Source organism: Microcaecilia unicolor, chromosome 5 (genome assembly GCF_901765095.1).
Source record: "Microcaecilia unicolor chromosome 5, aMicUni1.1, whole genome shotgun sequence".
NCBI lineage: Eukaryota > Metazoa > Chordata > Amphibia > Gymnophiona > Siphonopidae > Microcaecilia > Microcaecilia unicolor.
The window spans coordinates 263,083,247-263,101,450 of NC_044035.1; the positions used below are offsets into that span (position 1 = coordinate 263,083,247).

At 48.7% G+C, this 18,204-nt stretch overlaps 1 protein-coding gene across 1 annotated transcript in view; it reads left to right on the plus strand.

The window, feature by feature from the left end:
- Window positions 1-18,204, plus strand: part of PCNP (PEST proteolytic signal containing nuclear protein) — a 93,695-nt gene that overhangs the window by 57,422 nt on the left and 18,069 nt on the right. Inside the window, exons 3-4 of the mRNA XM_030204149.1 lie at window positions 11-85; window positions 12,700-12,755. Of these exons, the coding sequence (XP_030060009.1) occupies window positions 11-85; window positions 12,700-12,755 (131 nt within the window). The remainder of the gene's footprint in view (window positions 1-10; window positions 86-12,699; window positions 12,756-18,204) is intronic.

Below are 18,204 nucleotides of genomic sequence, written 5' to 3' on the forward strand. Positions count from 1 at the left end.
CTTCTTTTAGAAGCCTAAGGAAGTAGCTCCAAATGTAACACCGAAAACCATTAAGGTGGCGGCAGTTTTCAATGAAGATGAAGATGTGAGTGTATACAGTTCCACCATAGACATAGGAGTTAAACACACTGCAAATGGCTAACATTCTCTTGTGTGGTAAAAGTACAACTGAGCAGTATCCCAGGACCTTTTCTAACCTTGTGGCATGATGCATTGCAAATAGTGGAGTATTAAGTTAACAAATTAAACCTTACTTAACAGACTGTCATCCTATCTGGGACATAGGGCTAGTAATTAACAAGATTATTTAGTCCAAGTGCACCTTTCCAATGTTTCAAAAGGTGTTCTTTACCTCTGGCACGTAATCCACTCATCTGCACCCCACTAACACCCCCACGCCTCTTTTTTTTTTTCCCTCTCAAGTGCTGTCGTAACCATGAAGCCCCCTGCCAGTGCCCCCTGATTTAGTTATCCTGTTGAAATAGTTTTAACTCAAGTCTATCACATCTCAAATTTAATCAGTCTCTTTTAGTTTTTCTGCTGAGACTATTTCATGGACAGATACCTCAGAAACCAAAAAAGAAACCCAAAACGTTTAACATTCCTGCAGAAAGCTGAATACAGTGTTTGCTTTAGCAGAATGGAACTGCTGTCTCAGGCATTTGAGAGTTACTGTAGGAGACTATTTCAAATGGGTTTGTCTATCAAGTGACAGCAAGAAGCACTTTTGTAGTAAATGTTGGTGGTTCCTGTCAGATCAGTGATGCCTACAGCTCAGATGTTTTTGATGGGTGGTATATCAAGTTTGAATAAAACTAAACTATCTTTTTTTTATGAGAACCTCCTGTAGGTTTGGTTTTCAGGGTAGCCAATATAAAACCATGGCACTGTGCAAGGTGTATATATGCTGAGGTTTCAGGCATGCAACGTTTAATGATAAAAGTAAGCATCGTACTGAAGTACATGGTATAGTTCAAATATATTTGCACAGACAAAAAGCATGAAAAGTTGAAGAATTTACTTAAGGTTTTTACATTTCACTCCATGCAGAAATGGTCACCATATGGGGCATAAGGACTCAATTTCTTTTCTCTCTTATTAAATGTCATTTTACTTTGCGAACAAATTTAAATGTTATCCTTTTAAAATGTGGATATACATTCATAAGGCTTATGTGGTAGGGAAGAAATGCATGCTTCAGCTTTGGGTGCTAGAAGAGCTGCCTTCATACTGGTTCTGGAGAAATAAATTGCATAAAAATGCTGTTGGAATGACAGGATGCAAAGGGAAGCCCTAAACGTAAGAAGATGATTTCAGATAAATATGTACAGTCTGAGGGTATGTACTCTGATTAAAATTGGATGGGGGGGTTGTGCATGGGACCAGTAGCGTAGCCAGGTTGAGGGTGTGGGGAGAGCAGACTGCTGATGGTGCTGGCGCATATTTAGAATGCGACAGATCGTGTGAAAAATAGGCACTGTCAGAAGTCCATTTGGGTGGGCGACTGCTTACCTGGCGACCCACTTACCTATGTCTCTGGATGAGACTGGTTACAGTTTCCTTCTTCAAGCTCTGGGAGTTAAGAAAAAAACCTCAGGGGAAGATGGTTGTTAAAAACAAAAGGAAAGGAAGAGGGATTGAGAAATGAGGAGATGGAAAGGGAGAAGATAACAATCTCTCTATATAAAAGGCAACACCAATGTTCTATGAAGCCTCCAGCCGGAAGTGTGAAGGGGGCGAGATATCCGGTTTCCCTATGAGTGTCTGCCCCACCCTCTCTGTAACACAGTCAGTGAAGGAAAACAGCAGAGCACGAAATCAAATCGCTGGCTCTGTAACAGTGAAGGACTCAGAGGGGGGAGGGGAGAGAGGCCAGAGGGCAGGGACACACACACTCCCACATGCACACAGAATAAAACATTGCTAGCCCCCGTTTCATTTGCATCAGAAACGGGGCTTTTTTACTAGTGTTAAAATAAGTTTGATCTGTCTTGGTTGCAATATTTCTGTATCTTGAAAGCTTTATGCTGAAATAAGCTATTTGTAATGTTGCTATATATGAATACAAATTTTTCAACATAAAATGGAAATAATTCAGCAATCAAGTTGTGATACCTTTTTATGTTTAAACAATTTTATTGTTATTAATGACAAACAATATAACAATTGAACAATTGAACCAGTATTCCACATTATCTCTCGCTCTCCCATCACAGATATCGATATGTTCTTATAACAGATTCAATGACTTCCTCTCTTAATACTCCCCTTGTAGAGGGATCGCATAATGTCTACAAACACAATCTATACTCTCTAGAAACACGATTCCGTAGATAAACAACAATAAGGTACCTACTACATAATCCTCCTTCCCTCCCCAAACCCCCTCCCCGACTGTAACTTCCCCCCTCCCTCCCCACCCTAGCCCTCCCGTCCCCCCCCCCCCCTCATCCCCCTTGTGATACCTTTTTATTGTACTAAATATATTTGACAAGTTTTTGAGTTATCCTGATTTCCATATATATTCAAGTAAATTAAGTACATAAGTATTGCCATACTGGGACAGACCAAAGGTCCATCAAGCCCAGCATCCTGTTTCCAACAGTGGCCAATCCAGGTCACAAGTACCTGACAAGATCCCAAAAAAGTACAAAAAGTTTTATACTGCTTATCCCAAAAATAGTGGATTTTCCCCAAGTCCAATTTAATAATGGCCTTTGGACTTTTCCTTTAGGAAGGTGTGCAAACCTTTTTTTAAACTCTGCTAAGCTAACCGCATTTACCACAGCCTTTATAAAGGACACTTCAGCGACCCTCCAGACCGGTCAAGACGCTTGGGTTATGTACTCCTACCAGCAGAGGGAGACTGAGAAACACTGAAGTTTGCACACTATATGTATCCTGTGCAGAACCCTAGCCATCCAGTATTTCTCAGTCTCCAGCAGAGGGAAGACGTGCAGTCTGTGCAATCTGTCTGGTCTGGTGGGCCCTTAGGGGGGTTTCTTTTTCTCTATTCCTTTCTTTAAAAAAAAAAAAAAGAGAAATTAAATTAAATCAAACCCTGTACTGGTGATCCCTTTCTGTTTGGTGCTTATGGGGTGTGGGTCCGCTGGGGCTCCATTTTACCCTGTGGGGTGTCACACCCAGGTGGCCGGCTCCCTCCCCCTGCCCTGCTCTCCCTCGTGGGCAGCCTTGTGCCTCGGCTTCCGTCTCTGGACGGGAGCCTTGAGTGGCTTTCAGCCTGCTGCAGTGGGGTCCAAATAAAGATTGTTTAAAAAAAAAAAAAAAACAGCAAAGTGAACAGTCAGCAAGGAAAGCTCCGGTTTGGGCTGCTTCTTGTGGCTGTGCTGTCTTGGAGAGCTGGGGTGCTTCTGCGGGGGTCTGTGGCGGTAAGTTGCTCTCGGCTGGGATGTCGTCGGGAAAGTTGTTGCGATGCCATTTCTGTTCATGGCACGGGTTGGAATTGCCGGGCTCTGTGTCGTGTGTGCAGGGAGCCAAAACCGCCATCTGCTCCTCCGCAGTTGTCTGCGGAGGTTCCCGTGGTCTGGGCTGATTCGGTTGAGGCGAGCGTGTTGCCGGCAGTATCAGTGGCGGTTCCGTTTTTGGTGGGAACCACCACCGTTTTGGATCCTGCTCGCCCTGCGGGGCCGTCTCAGTGCGGAAGAATTGTTTCCCAGGCTCTTCTATGGCGAATGAAGGCTCTGGTTCCATGGGGTTCTTCCCCCCCCCCCCCCCCCTCCAATTTCATCTGGTCTCTGTATCAAGCCTAGAAATCGGGTCCTCAGCAGCTAGAATCACCAGTCACTTTGTCCGGTCCAGCTCATCCTAAGAGGCCGCGCCTAGAGTGGACAGAGGATGCAGAAGTTTTTTCTCAGGGGTCTGAGGAGGACATTAGTGATCTCGGAGAAGAGGATCCTTTAATGTCTAGCCAGGCGCAGGAGAGGACCCCTCGGTGGTGAGAAATTTTCAGAGGGATGAGTTGGCTGAGTTGATTGATCAGGTATCCTTTACCTTAAAGTTTGATTCCCTTGAAGCTCCCGTGGGGTAGGTGAAACAGGTAGATCCCTCGGTTAAGGGCATCCAGCGTTCTACCCGGTCCTTCCTGATGAACAAAGATCTGAGGGAGATGGTGTTTCAGGAATGGTCGTCTCCAGATTCTCCTTGTAAAGTTTCCTGTGCCATGGCTAAACTTTATCCTCTACCTTAGGAGTTCAGGGAATCCCTGAAACTGCCCACAGTAGATGCTGTTGTAACTGCGGTCACTAAGGCTATGGCCATTCCGGTAGATGGTGGAGCTGCCCTTCGTGATCCTCAGGACAGGAAACTAGAATCTCATGGCTCTGGCTTTACAGGCTTCGGTCTGTGGGGGCCTTGTAGCCCACGCTTGCTTTCGTTGGGCTGACAGCTCTTGGATGATCCGGGGTCTGATAGGGCCTCCTGGGTTCAAGTTTTGGCCAAGTTAGAGATGGGCTCCTCCTCCTTGTCTGATACTCTCTACCATTTACTGCAAGAGTCAGCCAAGAACATGGCTTTGGCAGTTGGAGCTTGCCGGGCTGTTTGGTTACGTGGTTGGGTCTCAGATGCAGCCTCTAAGTCCAAATTATGTACCCTTCCTTTTAAGGGTTCTTTGCTCTTTGGGGAAGAACTGGAGAAGCTGGTAAGCGGTCTTGGAGATGCTAAGTGCTCCACGTCTCCCTGAACTTTGTCCTAAAGCTGGTGGGCGAGGGACGCCAACATATGGCCGTTTTTGTGACGTCAGACGGTACAGACCGGGAAGGTCAATTGGACCGGCTAAAGGTCATTTTTTTTCAGAGGACTCAGTCCTTTCGTGGTGGAGGCCGTGACTCCGTCTCCGGGGGAGTCGGTTCGACCCGTCCCTCTCAGTGAGGGGGCGGGGGTCCAACCTCTGGCATGCGTGGGGGCTCGGCTGAGTCACTTTTACCAGAGGTGGGCCCAGATCACTTCGGACCAGTGGGTTTTAGAGGTAGTTCATGACGGATGTGCACTAGAATTCGAGCACCCCGATTCTTTTCTAGAGCCTCCTTGTCCCTCTCGACGCAAGGCGGGCGCGATTCAAGACACTTTGCTTCGGCTGATCGCTCTAGGGGCAGTACTTCCTGTGCCTCAGCGGGAATAGGAGAAGGGATGTTAATCGATTTATTTTGTGGTGCCCAAAAAAGAAGGTTCCTTTCGACCCATTTTAGACCTCAAGAGGGTCAATGCGGCTCTGAAGGTGCCTTCTTTTCGGATGGAGATGTTGAGCTCGGTTATCATAGCAGTTCAGCAAGGAGAGTTTGTCACCTCCCTGGATTTGACAGAGGCCTATTTGCACATTCCCATTCGAGCGGCTCATTAGCGTTTCCTTCGGTTTGCTGTCTTAGGGTAGCATTTTCAATTCTGTGCGCTGCCTTTCGGTCTTGCTCAGCACCTCGTACGTTTTCCAAGGTGATGGTGGTTGTTGCGGTAGCTCTGCGGAAGCAGGGGATCTTGGTTCATCCGTACAACCGAGAGGGTAGTAAGTTTTCTAGAGTCGCTAGGCTGGGTAGTGAATCCGGCCAAGAGCCATTTGCTTCCGTCTCAGTCCCTGGAGTATCTGGGGGTGCGTTTCGACACTCTGCAAGGTCCTATGTTCCTGAATGCTTCTTGGTTTGCCAAGCTGCAAGATCATGTCCGTCTGTGTGCACAGAAGGCTCAGATGGCTCATTCCTATCTTCAGGTGCTGGGCTTGATGGCGGCAGCGATAGAGGTAGTTCTTACAGGATGGTTTGGATAGGGGACTATCATTGTCCTCCTTGAAAGTTCAAGTGGCGGCCTTGGCCTGTTTTCGTGGGAAGGTCCAGGGTTATTCCTTGGCGTCTTCTATGGACGTTGTACGTTTTTTGCGGGTAGTTAAGCTGATACGTCCGCCATGTTGCCTGTTGGTCCCGCCATGGGATTTGAACTTAGCTCTGTAAGTATTGGTGGGTGCTCCTTTTGAACCCTTGGAGTCGTGTACCCTGAAGGATCTTACTCTGAAGACTGTGTTTTTGGTAGCCATTATTCTCTGAGGACAGGCAGGCTGCTTGTTCTCACATGTGGGTCAGCGTCCACGGCAGCCCAGGAAACAGCAAATTTTTCTACAGCAAAATTAAAAAGGTTTTACCAGAGCCTTATAGCGCGTAAACCGCACACACGGCTTCCTGCCTGTTGCATGAGCGTTCCCACTTAGTTTTTTGTTGTCCGTGGTGAGGTGAAGAGGTTTTTCCCTGTTCGCTTCGTTGGCCCAGGAGAGTCGACGATTCTTTTTATATTTTCTTCTTATCTTATATTGTTATTCATTCTTTTTTAAAAAAAACCCCGGTATATTTTTTCTTAGTTTTTGGCACTTTATAAGTTTTCTTTCTTTTCGACACGGCCGGCCTTATGCCGCGCGGTCGGGTTTTTCCCCTTTTGTGCCCTTTACTTTTTTGGCACGATCGCGTCGTCTAATTTCGCCGAAGCTGTTTTTTCTTCCATGTCATCGAAGACACCCAGTGGCTTTAAACGTTGTACTCGGTGCAACCGGACCACCTCAGGTACTGATATCCACGCTTGGTGTATCCAGTGCCTTGGACCCGACCATAGCCCAGCCGCTTGCAGTCTGTGTCTTCGCATGAAGAAACGGACCCAAGCGTCTCGAGAAGCCCAACGAGAGAAGCTTTTTGGGGCTCGGTCTGGTCCTTCGACGTTGGCATCGGTACTGAGGTCGGCGGCGTCAACATCGAGGGACGCGTCGACGTCAGGAGCGAAGGTAATGGCTGCGGAACGACCAACTCGTGCTGGGAGCAGTGAGGCATCGAGTGGGTCTCTACCTGTCTCGAGGCCTCCTGTTATGCAGGTCCCTCAGGACCGACCTTCGTTGGACCTGGCCCCGAGGAGACGTGAGGATTCCATGTCTTCCTCATCAGTACCGAGGAGTCTCGATGACATGCAACGAGTGAAGGCGAAGAAGCACCGTCATCGTTCTCCTTCGACGCACGGTGCCGGGAGCTCTGGGGCGTCGAGGGATTCGGCACCCGAGAAGCGTCGGCGCCGAGAGGATCGCTCTCCCTCTATTCAGGAGGTGCCGATGCGTCGGTCTCCTAGCAGCCCGGTACCTGCTCCCGAGCCTCGACAGATTCTGCCACCGTCTCCTTTACTGACCCCGCAGCCTTGTCCGGCGGCTCTCGACGAGCTCATCAGGGCCCTGCTTACAGAGCTTCTGCAAGGGTTGCTGCGCCAGTCTGCTTCGGTGTCGGGGGTGCTTGTGCCTTCTGTACCGTCTCCTGCAGCAGCATCTGGCCCTTCGCCTGTGGTGAGGTCCCCAACCTCAGTGCCGCCTGCCACCCAGGTCGACTCCCCTTTGACGTTGGTGGAGGAAGCTTCACCAGAGTCCAGGCGGGTGTCGACTTCTCGGCATCGCCATTGAGGATGTCGTTCCTCGGCGTCAAGGCAGGCTCAGTTTCGGACTGCTTTGAGGGATGTCTTGTCCGATACTGAAGATGAGCGTTCGTGGGAGGAAGAGGAGGATCCCAGGAATCTTTCTTCTGACGAGTCCTATGGGATTCCTTCTGAACCTTCCCCTCCACTAGAACGGAAACTTTCTCCACCGGAGAGTCTATCCTTCACCTCCTTTGTCCGGGAAATGGCTGCGGCTATTCCCTTCACTATGGAGGTTGAGGATGAGCCCAGGGCTGAAATGCTCGAGGTCCTGGATTATCCTTCTCCACCTAGAGAGGCTGCAACAGCTCCTTTGCATAATGTACTGAAGGAAGTCCTTATGCGCAAACTGGTCGTTCCCTCTGTCTAATCCTGTGATCCCGAAAAAGACTGAATCCCAATATCGGACCCACGGGGAGCCTGGATTGATGAGGTCTTAGCTACCTCACAATTCCATGGTGGTGGACTCCGCTCTCAAAAGAGCCAAGAGTACTAGGGACCATGCCTCGGCGCCCCCAGGCAGTGAATCTAGAACCTTGGACTCTTTTGGGAGGAAGGTGTATGAGGCTGCTATGCTCGCTGCCAAAATCCAAACATACCAGCTCTTCACGAGCATCCACTTGTGGAACTCGGTGAGGCAACTGTCTAGTTTGGTTGATACACTCCGGAGCAGGCCATGCCTTTTCGCCAGGTGGTCAGGCAGCAGAAGGTGTGTCAAATTCCTGGCCAGGGGTATGTTCAACACTTTTGATGTAGCATCCAGGATTGCTGCCCAAGGTATAGTGATGCGCAGACTCTCATGGCTGCATGTCTCTGACCTGGATCATTCGGTCCAGCAGCGGATGGCGGATGTTCCTTGCTGGGAGGATAACCTTTTTGGTGAGAAAGTAGAGGATCTAGTTGACCAGCTCAGGAAGCACAATGATGTTATGGATTCTCTCTCCTGCCGGGCGTCTTCTGCTACTACCTCCTCATCTAGGAGGTTTTTTGGAGGAAAGAGGAGTACTCCCTATTCCTCTGCTAGGCGCAGGTACACTTCTGCTTCTCGGCAGCCTGCCCAGGCTCAGTTCCAGCGTGCTCGTTCTTGTCAACAGCGTGCACCTAAGGCCGTTGCGGCTCCCCAGCAAAAGCAAGGGACTGGCTTTTGACTGGCTCCACTTCAGCATAGCCTTAGTAAACGTGTCTGTACTAGACAACTTGCCGGTTGGGGGGAGGTTAATGTTTTTTCACCAAAGGTGGCCTCTTATAACCTCCGACCGGTGGGTTCTTCAAATTCTCCGGTTAGAATACACCCTCAATCGGGAATCCAAACCTCCAAATTGCCCACCGGGAGCTCAGTCCTACAGCTCCCAGCACAAGTAGGTACTTGCAGAGGAACGAAAAGTGTTGACGACGGATGCATCTCTCCTTGGGTGGGGAGCTCATGTAGATGGGCTCCACATTCGGGGAGCCTGGTCCTTTCAGGAAAGAGGTCTGCAGATCAACCTCCTGGAATTAAGAGTGATCTGGAACGCTCTAAAGGCTTTCAGATATCAGCTGTCCAACCAAGTAATCTTAATTCAGACAGACAATCAGGTTGCCATGTTTTACACCAACAAGCAGGGGGGCACTGGACCTTGCCCTCTGTGTCAGGAAGCCGTCCAGATGCGGCTTTGGGCTCGCCGTCACGGCATGTTTCTCCAAGCCACTTATCTGGCAGACGTAAACAGTCTGGCCGACAGGTTGAGCAGGATAATGCAACCTCACGAGTGGTCACTGAACATGGCTGTAGTCTGCAAGATCTTCTGTGCTTGGGGCACCCCCTCGGTGGATCTTTTTGCTACTCGGATCAATCACAAGGTCCCTCAGTTCTGTTCCAGACTTCAGGCCCACGACAGACTAGCATCAGATGCCTTTCTCCTACATTGGGGGACAGGCCTTCTGTATGTGTATCCTCCCATACCTCTAGTAGGGAAGACTTTGCTGAAACTCAAGCAAGACTGCGGAACCATGATTTCGTTCCCTCTTCTTCTGGAGTTGTCCTCCGAAGAACCGTGGAGATTGGAGTGTTTTCCAACCCTCATCACTCTGAACAAGGGGTCGCTTCTTCATCCCAACCTCCAGTCTCTGACTCTCACGGCCTGGATGTTGAGAACTTAGAATTTTCCTCCTTGGGTCTTTCAGAGGGTGTCTCCCGAGTCTTGCTTGCTTCCAGAAAAGATTCTACGAAGAAGTGTTACTCTTTCAAATGGAGGAGGTTTGCCATCTGGTGTGACAGCAAGGCCCTAGATCCTTTTTCTTGTCCTATACGGACCCTGCTTGAATACCTTCTACACTTATCAGAGTCTGGTCTTAAGACCAACTCCGTAAGAGTTCACCTTAGTGCAGTTAGGCTTACCCCCTACACGTTGATGATAAGCACTGTCTCTGGACAGCCTTTAGTTGCTCGCTTCATGAGAGGTTTGCTTTTGTCAATGCCCCCTGTCAAACCTCCACCAGTATCATGGGATCTCAGCGTCGTTCTCACCCAGCTGATGAAAGCTCCTTTTGAGCCACTGAATTCCTGCCATATGAAGTACTTGACCTGGAAGGTCATTTTCTTGGTGGCTGTTACTTCAGCTCGTAGGATCAGTGAGCTTCAGGCTTTAGTAGTACATGCACCTTATATCAAATTTCATCACAACAAAGTAGTCCTCCGCACGCACCCTAAGTTCCTGTCAAAAGTGGTGTCAGAGTTCCATCTGAACCAGTCAATTGTCTTGCCAACATTCTTTCCCCGTCCTCATACCCGCCCTGGCGAAAGCAGTTTGCACACCTTGAACTGCAAAAGATCATTGGCCTTTTACATGGAGCGGACAAAGCCCTTTAGATAGTCCGCCCAGTTGTTTGTTTCTTTTGATCCCAACAGGAGGGGAGTCGCCATCGGAAAACGCACAATCTCCAATTGGCTAGCAGATTGTGTTTCCTTCACTTATGCCCAAGCTGGGCAGACTCTGGAGGGCCATGTCATGGCTCACAGTGTTAGAGCTATGGCTGCGTCAGTGGCTCACTTATTCAGCCTCCATTGAGGAGATTTGCAAGGCTGCAACGTGGTCATCAGTCCACACATTTACATCTCACTACTGCCTCCAGCAGGATACCCGACGCGACAGTCGGTTTGCGCAGTCGGTGCTGCAGAATCTGTTTGGGTCTAGAATCCAACTCCACCCCCCTAGACCCATTTTTGTTCTTTTCCAGGCTGCACTCTGTTCGTTGTTTATGGTTTCAGGTCAATCTATGTTATGTCCTCGCCGTTGCAAGGCCCAATTGACCAATGTTCATTGTTTTGAGTGAGCCTGGTTGCTAGGGATACCCCACATGTGAGAACAAGCAGCCTGCTTGTTCTCGGAGAAAGCGAAGATACATACCTTTAGCAGGTATTCTCTGAGGACAGCAGGTTGATTGTTCTCACAAACCCGCCCACCTCACCTTTGGAGTTGTTTGTTTATTATTTGCTTTTTGATTAAACTGAGCGGGAACGCTCACACGATGGGCGGGAAGTCTGCACACACGCGGTTCGCTTGCTAGAAGGCTCTAGCAAAACTTTTAAAATTTTGCTGTAGAAAAATTTGACGTTTCCTGGGCCACCATGGACGCCGACCCACATGTGAGAACAATCAGCCTGCTGCCCTCGGAGAATACCTGCTACAGGTATGTATCTTCGTTTTTCAGCTCGGCAGATTTCGGAGCTCCAGTCTCTGTCCTATAGAGAGCCTTTTTTGTCTTTTTCCAAGGAAAAGGTTTCATTGAAAACAGTGCCTTCTTTTTTGCCTAAAGTAGTTTCTGCTTTTCATGTGAATCAGGTGATTTCCTTGCCGGTCTTGGGAGATAGATCGGGGGATTCCTCCCAGTGTCGCTTGGCGAAATTGGATGTCCGTCGAGTTTTGCTTGTTTACTTGCGAAAGACACAGGATTTTCGTTCTTCTGATAGACTATTTGTATTGCATGGGGGGCCTAAGAAAGGTGCGGCCGCTTCTAAGTCTTCAATTGCTAGGTGGTTGAAGGAGGCTATTGCTTCAGCCTATTTATTGAAGGGCCGTGTTGTGCCGCCTGTGCTTAAAGCGCATTCCACTTAGGGGGGTAGCTTCTTGGGCAGAGTGCAGTCTCATTCCTCCACAGGACATTTGCAGGGTAGCTGTCCGGTCTTCCAAGCATTCCTTTGTGAAGCATTACAGGATCGACATTCAAGCAAGGGAGGAGGCCAGATTTGATGCTGCGGTGTTGTCTTCTGCTTCTCTGGAGTCCTGCCCCTAGTATTTTACTGCTTTGGTACTTCCTAACCATCTTGACCGGTCTGGAGGATCGCTGAGAAAGGTAAAATTAGGCCTTACCTGCTAATTTTCTTTCCTCTAGACCCTCCAGACCGGTCAAGAATCCCCCCTGTTTTTCTTCCATGCTGTCTGTTTTCTATGGGTTTTTGGTTTTGGACCCGTGTTCTGCTGTGGCTGTTTTGTAATAGTGGTTTCTGCTGCTATTTGTCTCGATGCCAGGGTTGGTTTTCTTCTGGTGTCAGATTGTGGAAGTTGGGGTCGCTAGTTGTGCCCATTCTTTTAAGCACCCTTAGTTTTGAGTTGGGTTTTTCCAGATACAGGGTTTGGACAGTTTTTTTGTTTCTACTCTGCTTTGTTATCTTTATACTGGATGGCTAGGGTTCTGCACAGGTTACATATACAGTGTGCAAACTTCAGTGTTTCTCAGTCTCCCCCTGCTGGTAGGAGTGCATAACCCTACTACTTATCACTTCTATAGCGCTACAAGGCATATGCAGCGCTCTACATCATACACGAAAAGACAGTCCCTGCTCAAAGAGCTCACAATCTAAATAGGACAAAAACACAGAACAACTAGGAGGTAAGGAAATTAAAGAGAGGTGGTGATAAAAGGGGTACAGGGCAAGTGAGTAGTGGTTAGGAGTCAAAAGCAGTGTTAAAGAGGTGGGCTTTTAGCCTGGATTTGAAAACGGCCAAAGACAGGGCTAGACATACAGGCTCGGGAAGTCTATTCCAGGCGTGAGGTGCAGCAAGGTAAAAGGAACGGAGTCTGAGGAAAGAAAATTAGCAGGTAAGGCCTAATTTCTTCTCCTGTATGTATAAGGCAAAAGGAGATGCCCGATGTGCCTGCAAAATACATGTTAAATGCATATTACATATGACCACACTGAACATTTTAAGCTTGGAGCTGAAGCTTTTCACTCTTCTGTTAGGCCTTTTTGTAATCCTTTGTTCCCTGTCACCTTTTAAATAGAGTGAACCAGAAGAGATGCCTCCAGAAGCAAAGATGCGTATGAAGAACATTGGAAGGTAAAACAGTAGTTGGTTTTTACTTCATGAAAAATAAAGGTTCAGAGCTATTAAACCTGCATTGGCTGTCACTTGGATGTTGAGGTCTTCATTGTTCTGTGACACTTCAGTGCTTTAACCTCCTGCTTTGCACTGTATCCTGTCTGCCACTATTAGGGGGGGGGGGGGTGAAAACAATGTTGATGCATGGATTTTCTTACACTTTTCAACTTAACCATATTGAAAATTCCCTCTGTTCCTTCAAGTTCCACTTTCAATGAGTAACCTATAGGACTGTGCTGGAGTTTCTTACAAATCCCAAGCCCTTGAATTTCCAGCCAATGGATGGATTTGGCTGTATGCACTATTTTAGCCCTTCCATCCAGAGGCAAAAACACTAAAAATACTTATAAAATGAAGAAACTTAAGGCATGAGAGGGTCTCCAGTGGAGGTAGATGAGTCTGTGCAGCCCTGCACTTCTTTGGGTGTGCCATTTTGGCCCCATTTAAAAAAAAAAAAAAAATTTCTGTTAGTAATAAAGGGATTTCTTCAGGGGTGTCCTGGAGCAGATTTTGCTTCTGGTTTTAAAAAACAATGACTGGCAGAGGGTGAAAAAAAAAAGAGAATCTCTATTTAGCCTCGGGCCCCTGCGCGTTTGGGGGTGTATACTCCGGGTACTCCCCCTTTTTTTTTTCCTCCCCTTCTCTTTTGGTGAGTGATGTGACTTGGCCTTCTCCCCCATTTGCCTGGTAGAAGTTCCTTCAGGCGAGCCCATAGTTCAAACAGAACACCGCCAGTATTTAACAGGAAAAAAAAAACACTCGGACCGGTTGCAGCACGCTATCAGGCAGGGGAGTATCTCTTGCAGTTGGAAGCTTGGTATGGCCTGGCATGGCCTCCCAGGTGGAGAAGGTGCAGAAGTGTGTGGCCTGTTCTGCTCATTGTCTTTGCAGTGTGTGCAAGGAGGCGGGGAAAGCAACAGACGCCAACCAGGAATCGTGTGTCCCGATGGCTGGGGGTGCTGAAAAGTCCCTTCGGCAGAGTAAGGAAGCTGAGCTCCTGGTGCGTGGCGCTTCAGATGCTGTTTTGGCGAGAACGTCCACCATTTTGAGTCCGAGTTCTGCGGGGCTGGACTCGGGAGAGGACCTGCTGCTTCTTACCAGGCATGATGCTTTTGCGGTCCTACTCTTATTTTTCCCCTGAATTTGTACTGTTACTTCATTAGGCTTATTGCCGGAAGAGGGGGCTCCCTGTGGACGCTGTAGGAGATCCCCCAGCGACCAGGGCCCCGGAGGAGGTCGCTTGGGGCTGTGGGGCCCTTGGGGCCAAGAAGACCCGCATTGCAGCTGGGGAGGACCTTGAGGAGGTACTTTTCCTCAAGTCAAAGCTCTCACTCTCAGAGGATGCAGATCAAGGGGATCCTTAGGAGGCAAAGAGCCTGGGTGAGCATGCTCAGGTTCCTGTGGGGGAGGGTTCCTCAGTTCAGATTTTTAGAAGGCAGGAGTTGCTAACCTTGGCGGAGGTCCTACAGGCTCGCAAATTGTCGGAAGACTCTCAGGTGTCTCGGAAGGGCAACCTGCTGTTAAAAGGGGTGCGCCGGCTGCCCCAGACCTTTCTGTATCATGAGGATTTGCGAGAGCTGGTGGAGGGTGAGTGGCAAACACCACATTTGCTGTTGCACATTGGTCGGGCGATGGCTCGACTTTATCAGCTCCCTATGTCGGAGTCTTTCCTTGTCCCTACAGTGGGGGAAATAAGTATTTGATCCCTTGCTGATTTTGTAAGTTTGCCCACTGACAAAGACATGAGCAGCCCATAATTGAAGGGTAGGTTATTGGTAACAGTGAGAGATAGCACATCACAAATTAAATCCGGAAAATCACATTGTGGAAAGTATATGAATTTATTTGCATTCTGCAGAGGGAAATAAGTATTTGATCCCCCACCAACCAGTAAGAGATCTGGCCCCTACAGACCAGGTAGATGCTCCAAATCAACTCGTTACCTGCATGACAGACAGCTGTCGGCAATGGTCACCTGTATGAAAGACACCTGTCCACAGACTCAGTGAATCAGTCAGACTCTAACCTCTACAAAATGGCCAAGAGCAAGGAGCTGTCTAAGGATGTCAGGGACAAGATCATACACCTGCACAAGGCTGGAATGGGCTACAAAACCATCAGTAAGACGCTGGGCGAGAAGGAGACAACTGTTGGTGCCATAGTAAGAAAATGGAAGAAGTACAAAATGACTGTCAATCGACAAAGATCTGGGGCTCCACGCAAAATCTCACCTCGTGGGGTATCCTTGATCATGAGGAAGGTTAGAAATCAGCCTACAACTACAAGGGGGGAACTTGTCAATGATCTCAAGGCAGCTGGGACCACTGTCACCACGAAAACCATTGGTAACACATTACGACATAACGGATTGCAATCCTGCAGTGCCCGCAAGGTCCCCCTGCTCCGGAAGGCACATGTGACGGCCCGTCTGAAGTTTGCCAGTGAACACCTGGATGATGCCGAGAGTGATTGGGAGAAGGTGCTGTGGTCAGATGAGACAAAAATTGAGCTCTTTGGCATGAACTCAACTCGCCGTGTTTGGAGGAAGAGAAATGCTGCCTATGACCCAAAGAACACCGTCCCCACTGTCAAGCATGGAGGTGGAAATGTTATGTTTTGGGGGTGTTTCTCTGCTAAGGGCACAGGACTACTTCACCGCATCAATGGGAGAATGGATGGGGCCATGTACCGTACAATTCTGAGTGACAACCTCCTTCCCTCCGCCAGGGCCTTAAAAATGGGTCGTGGCTGGGTCTTCCAGCACGACAATGACCCAAAACATACAGCCAAGGCAACAAAGGAGTGGCTCAGGAAGAAGCACATTAGGGTCATGGAGTGGCCTAGCCAGTCACCAGACCTTAATCCCATTGAAAACTTATGGAGGGAGCTGAAGCTGCGAGTTGCCAAGCGACAGCCCAGAACTCTTAATGATTTAGAGATGATCTGCAAAGAGGAGTGGACCAAAATTCCTCCTGACATGTGTGCAAACCTCATCATCAACTACAGAAGACGTCTGACCGCTGTGCTTGCCAACAAGGGTTTTGCCACCAAGTATTAGGTCTTGTTTGCCAGAGGGATCAAATACTTATTTCCCTCTGCAGAATGCAAATAAATTCATATACTTTCCACAATGTGATTTTCTGGATTTAATTTGTGATGTGCTATCTCTCACTGTTACCAATAACCTACCCTTCAATTATGGGCTGCTCATGTCTTTGTCAGTGGGCAAACTTACAAAATCAGCAAGGGATCAAATACTTATTTCCCCCACTGTAAGTGGTGGTGACAACTATTCCTGTAGAGGGTAGGGCAGCCCTTAAGGACCCTCAGGATTGTAGAATGGAGGCTCTTCTGAAGTGGTCCTTTGAGGTTTCAGCCTTGACATTACAGGCAGCCGTTTGTGGGGGTTATGTGGTGCGGGCCTGCTTTCGGTGGGCTGAGTGCCTTCCGTCAGCAACCTCCTCGCAGGCGTCTTAGAATTTCATTAACTTGGATTTGGGCACGGCCTTTCTCTCAGATACCCTGTATGACTTGGTCCGCATGTCTGCAAAGAACCTGGCTCTGGTGGTTGTGGAAAGGCAATTTTTATGGCTCCAGAATTGGTTTGGCAGACATGGCATCCAAGGTTCGTTTGAGTCCATTTCCCTTCCAGGGCAAGTTGCTCTTTGTGGATGAGCTGGAGAAGCTGGTGAAGAACTTGAGAGAATCCAAGGTTCCTCAGTTCCCGTTCGACGGGTCGGGGAAGCCTTAGGGAGCTGCACAGGTATCGGCCAGGTCATGGTGCCGGTTCCCAGCGTAGTTGTTAACTGAAGTAGAAGTCAGCCCTTTCGGTCCTTTCCTTCCTTTTGGGGCAATAGGTGGTGAGGTCATGATGGGGCATCCGAAAGTGCTGGAGGCTTCAGGGCTTCACAGTGAGGGTGTGGGTGCCCAGCCTCTGGTAGTGCCCATTGGCGGCATGTTGCAGCTGTTTTACCAGAGGTGGGCCCACGTGATATCAGATCAATGGATCCTGGATATTATCAAGGATGGCTATGTGCTGGAGTTTCGTTGTCCTCTTCCAGATGCCTTCCTCGTCTCTCCCTGGAAGTCTTTTGTCAAGAGGGCAGCTGTCCAGCAGACCCAAGAGAGGCTTTTGGCCCTCCAGAGGAAAAAGGTACTGGGAAGTATTCCCAAAAAGGAGGATTCCTGGCATCCTATTCTGGATCTTAAAGGGGGTGAATTGGGCCTTGCGCATTTGTCCCTTTCCCATGGAGACTCTACGTTCCATGATAGTAGCTTTGCTTCCGGGAGAGTTTATCACCTCCCTAGATCTATCAGAAGCGTACCTTCATATTCCAATTCTTTAGGATCATCAATGGTTTCTCCAGTTTGCAGTCTTGGGGGAGCACTGCCAGTTTTTGGCAGTGCCCTTCGGCTTGGCTATGGCGCCATGGACCTTCTCCAAGGTGGTGGTGGTGGCGGCTCACCTCAGGCAGGATGGCTTTCTGGTGTACGCCTACTTGGACTACTTGCTGATAAGAGCAAAGTCCATCAAGGACTGGCTCGAGTGGTCCAGCTGCTTCAACATCTGGGTTTGTCAATGTGGCCAAGAGCTCTCTTCCCCCCAGTCAGTCGTTGAAATATTTGGGGGTTCATTTTGACACTTGGCAAGGTTTCTGGAAGCACAGATCCTGAAGATTCAGTCACAGACCCTGTCCACATAGGCAGTTCTCCAGAGGAGTCCTGCTGGTCAATCAACCATCTGGAGACTTAGAGATACATCTCGCCCTGTTGGTTTTCAACAGTCACTTCACCTCCGAGATGTTTGCGTAATGTCAGACAATGTGACCACGATAGCTTATGTCAGACTCCAGGGAGGTACCAAGAGCCCTCTGTTGGCACGAGAAGCATCTCTGATCATGGCCTGGGCGGAGCAGAATCTATGGTTGCTGTCGGTTTGGCCGATCGTTCCTCGGGAGTTGAATTTGGTGCTTTCGGCCTTGGTTAAGGCCCCTTTCGAGCCTCTTCAGCAAGCCTCCCTCAAGGATCTTTCTCTCAAGTTGGTGTTTTTGGTGGCTATCACGTTGGCGCGGCATAATTCAGAATTTCAGGCTCTATCCTGTTGAGAGCCTTTTCTGGTCTTATATATAGAGAAAGTGTCTTTGCGGCCAGTTCCATCTTTTTTTGCCTGAAGTGATTTCTCCATTTCATGTTAATCAGTTTATTTCCTGCCGTTCCTTCTTCCTTCTATAGGCATGATTTCCGTAGGGCGCTGAAGTGTTATGTTCACCGGACAGTGGAGTTAAGTTGGATCATCTCTTTGTTTTGTTTGGTGGCCCGCAAAAAGGGGAGGCATTGAAGGCCTCCATCGCTCGCTGGATTAAGGAGGCTGTTGCGTCCGCTTATCTATTGCAGGGTAAGGATGTGC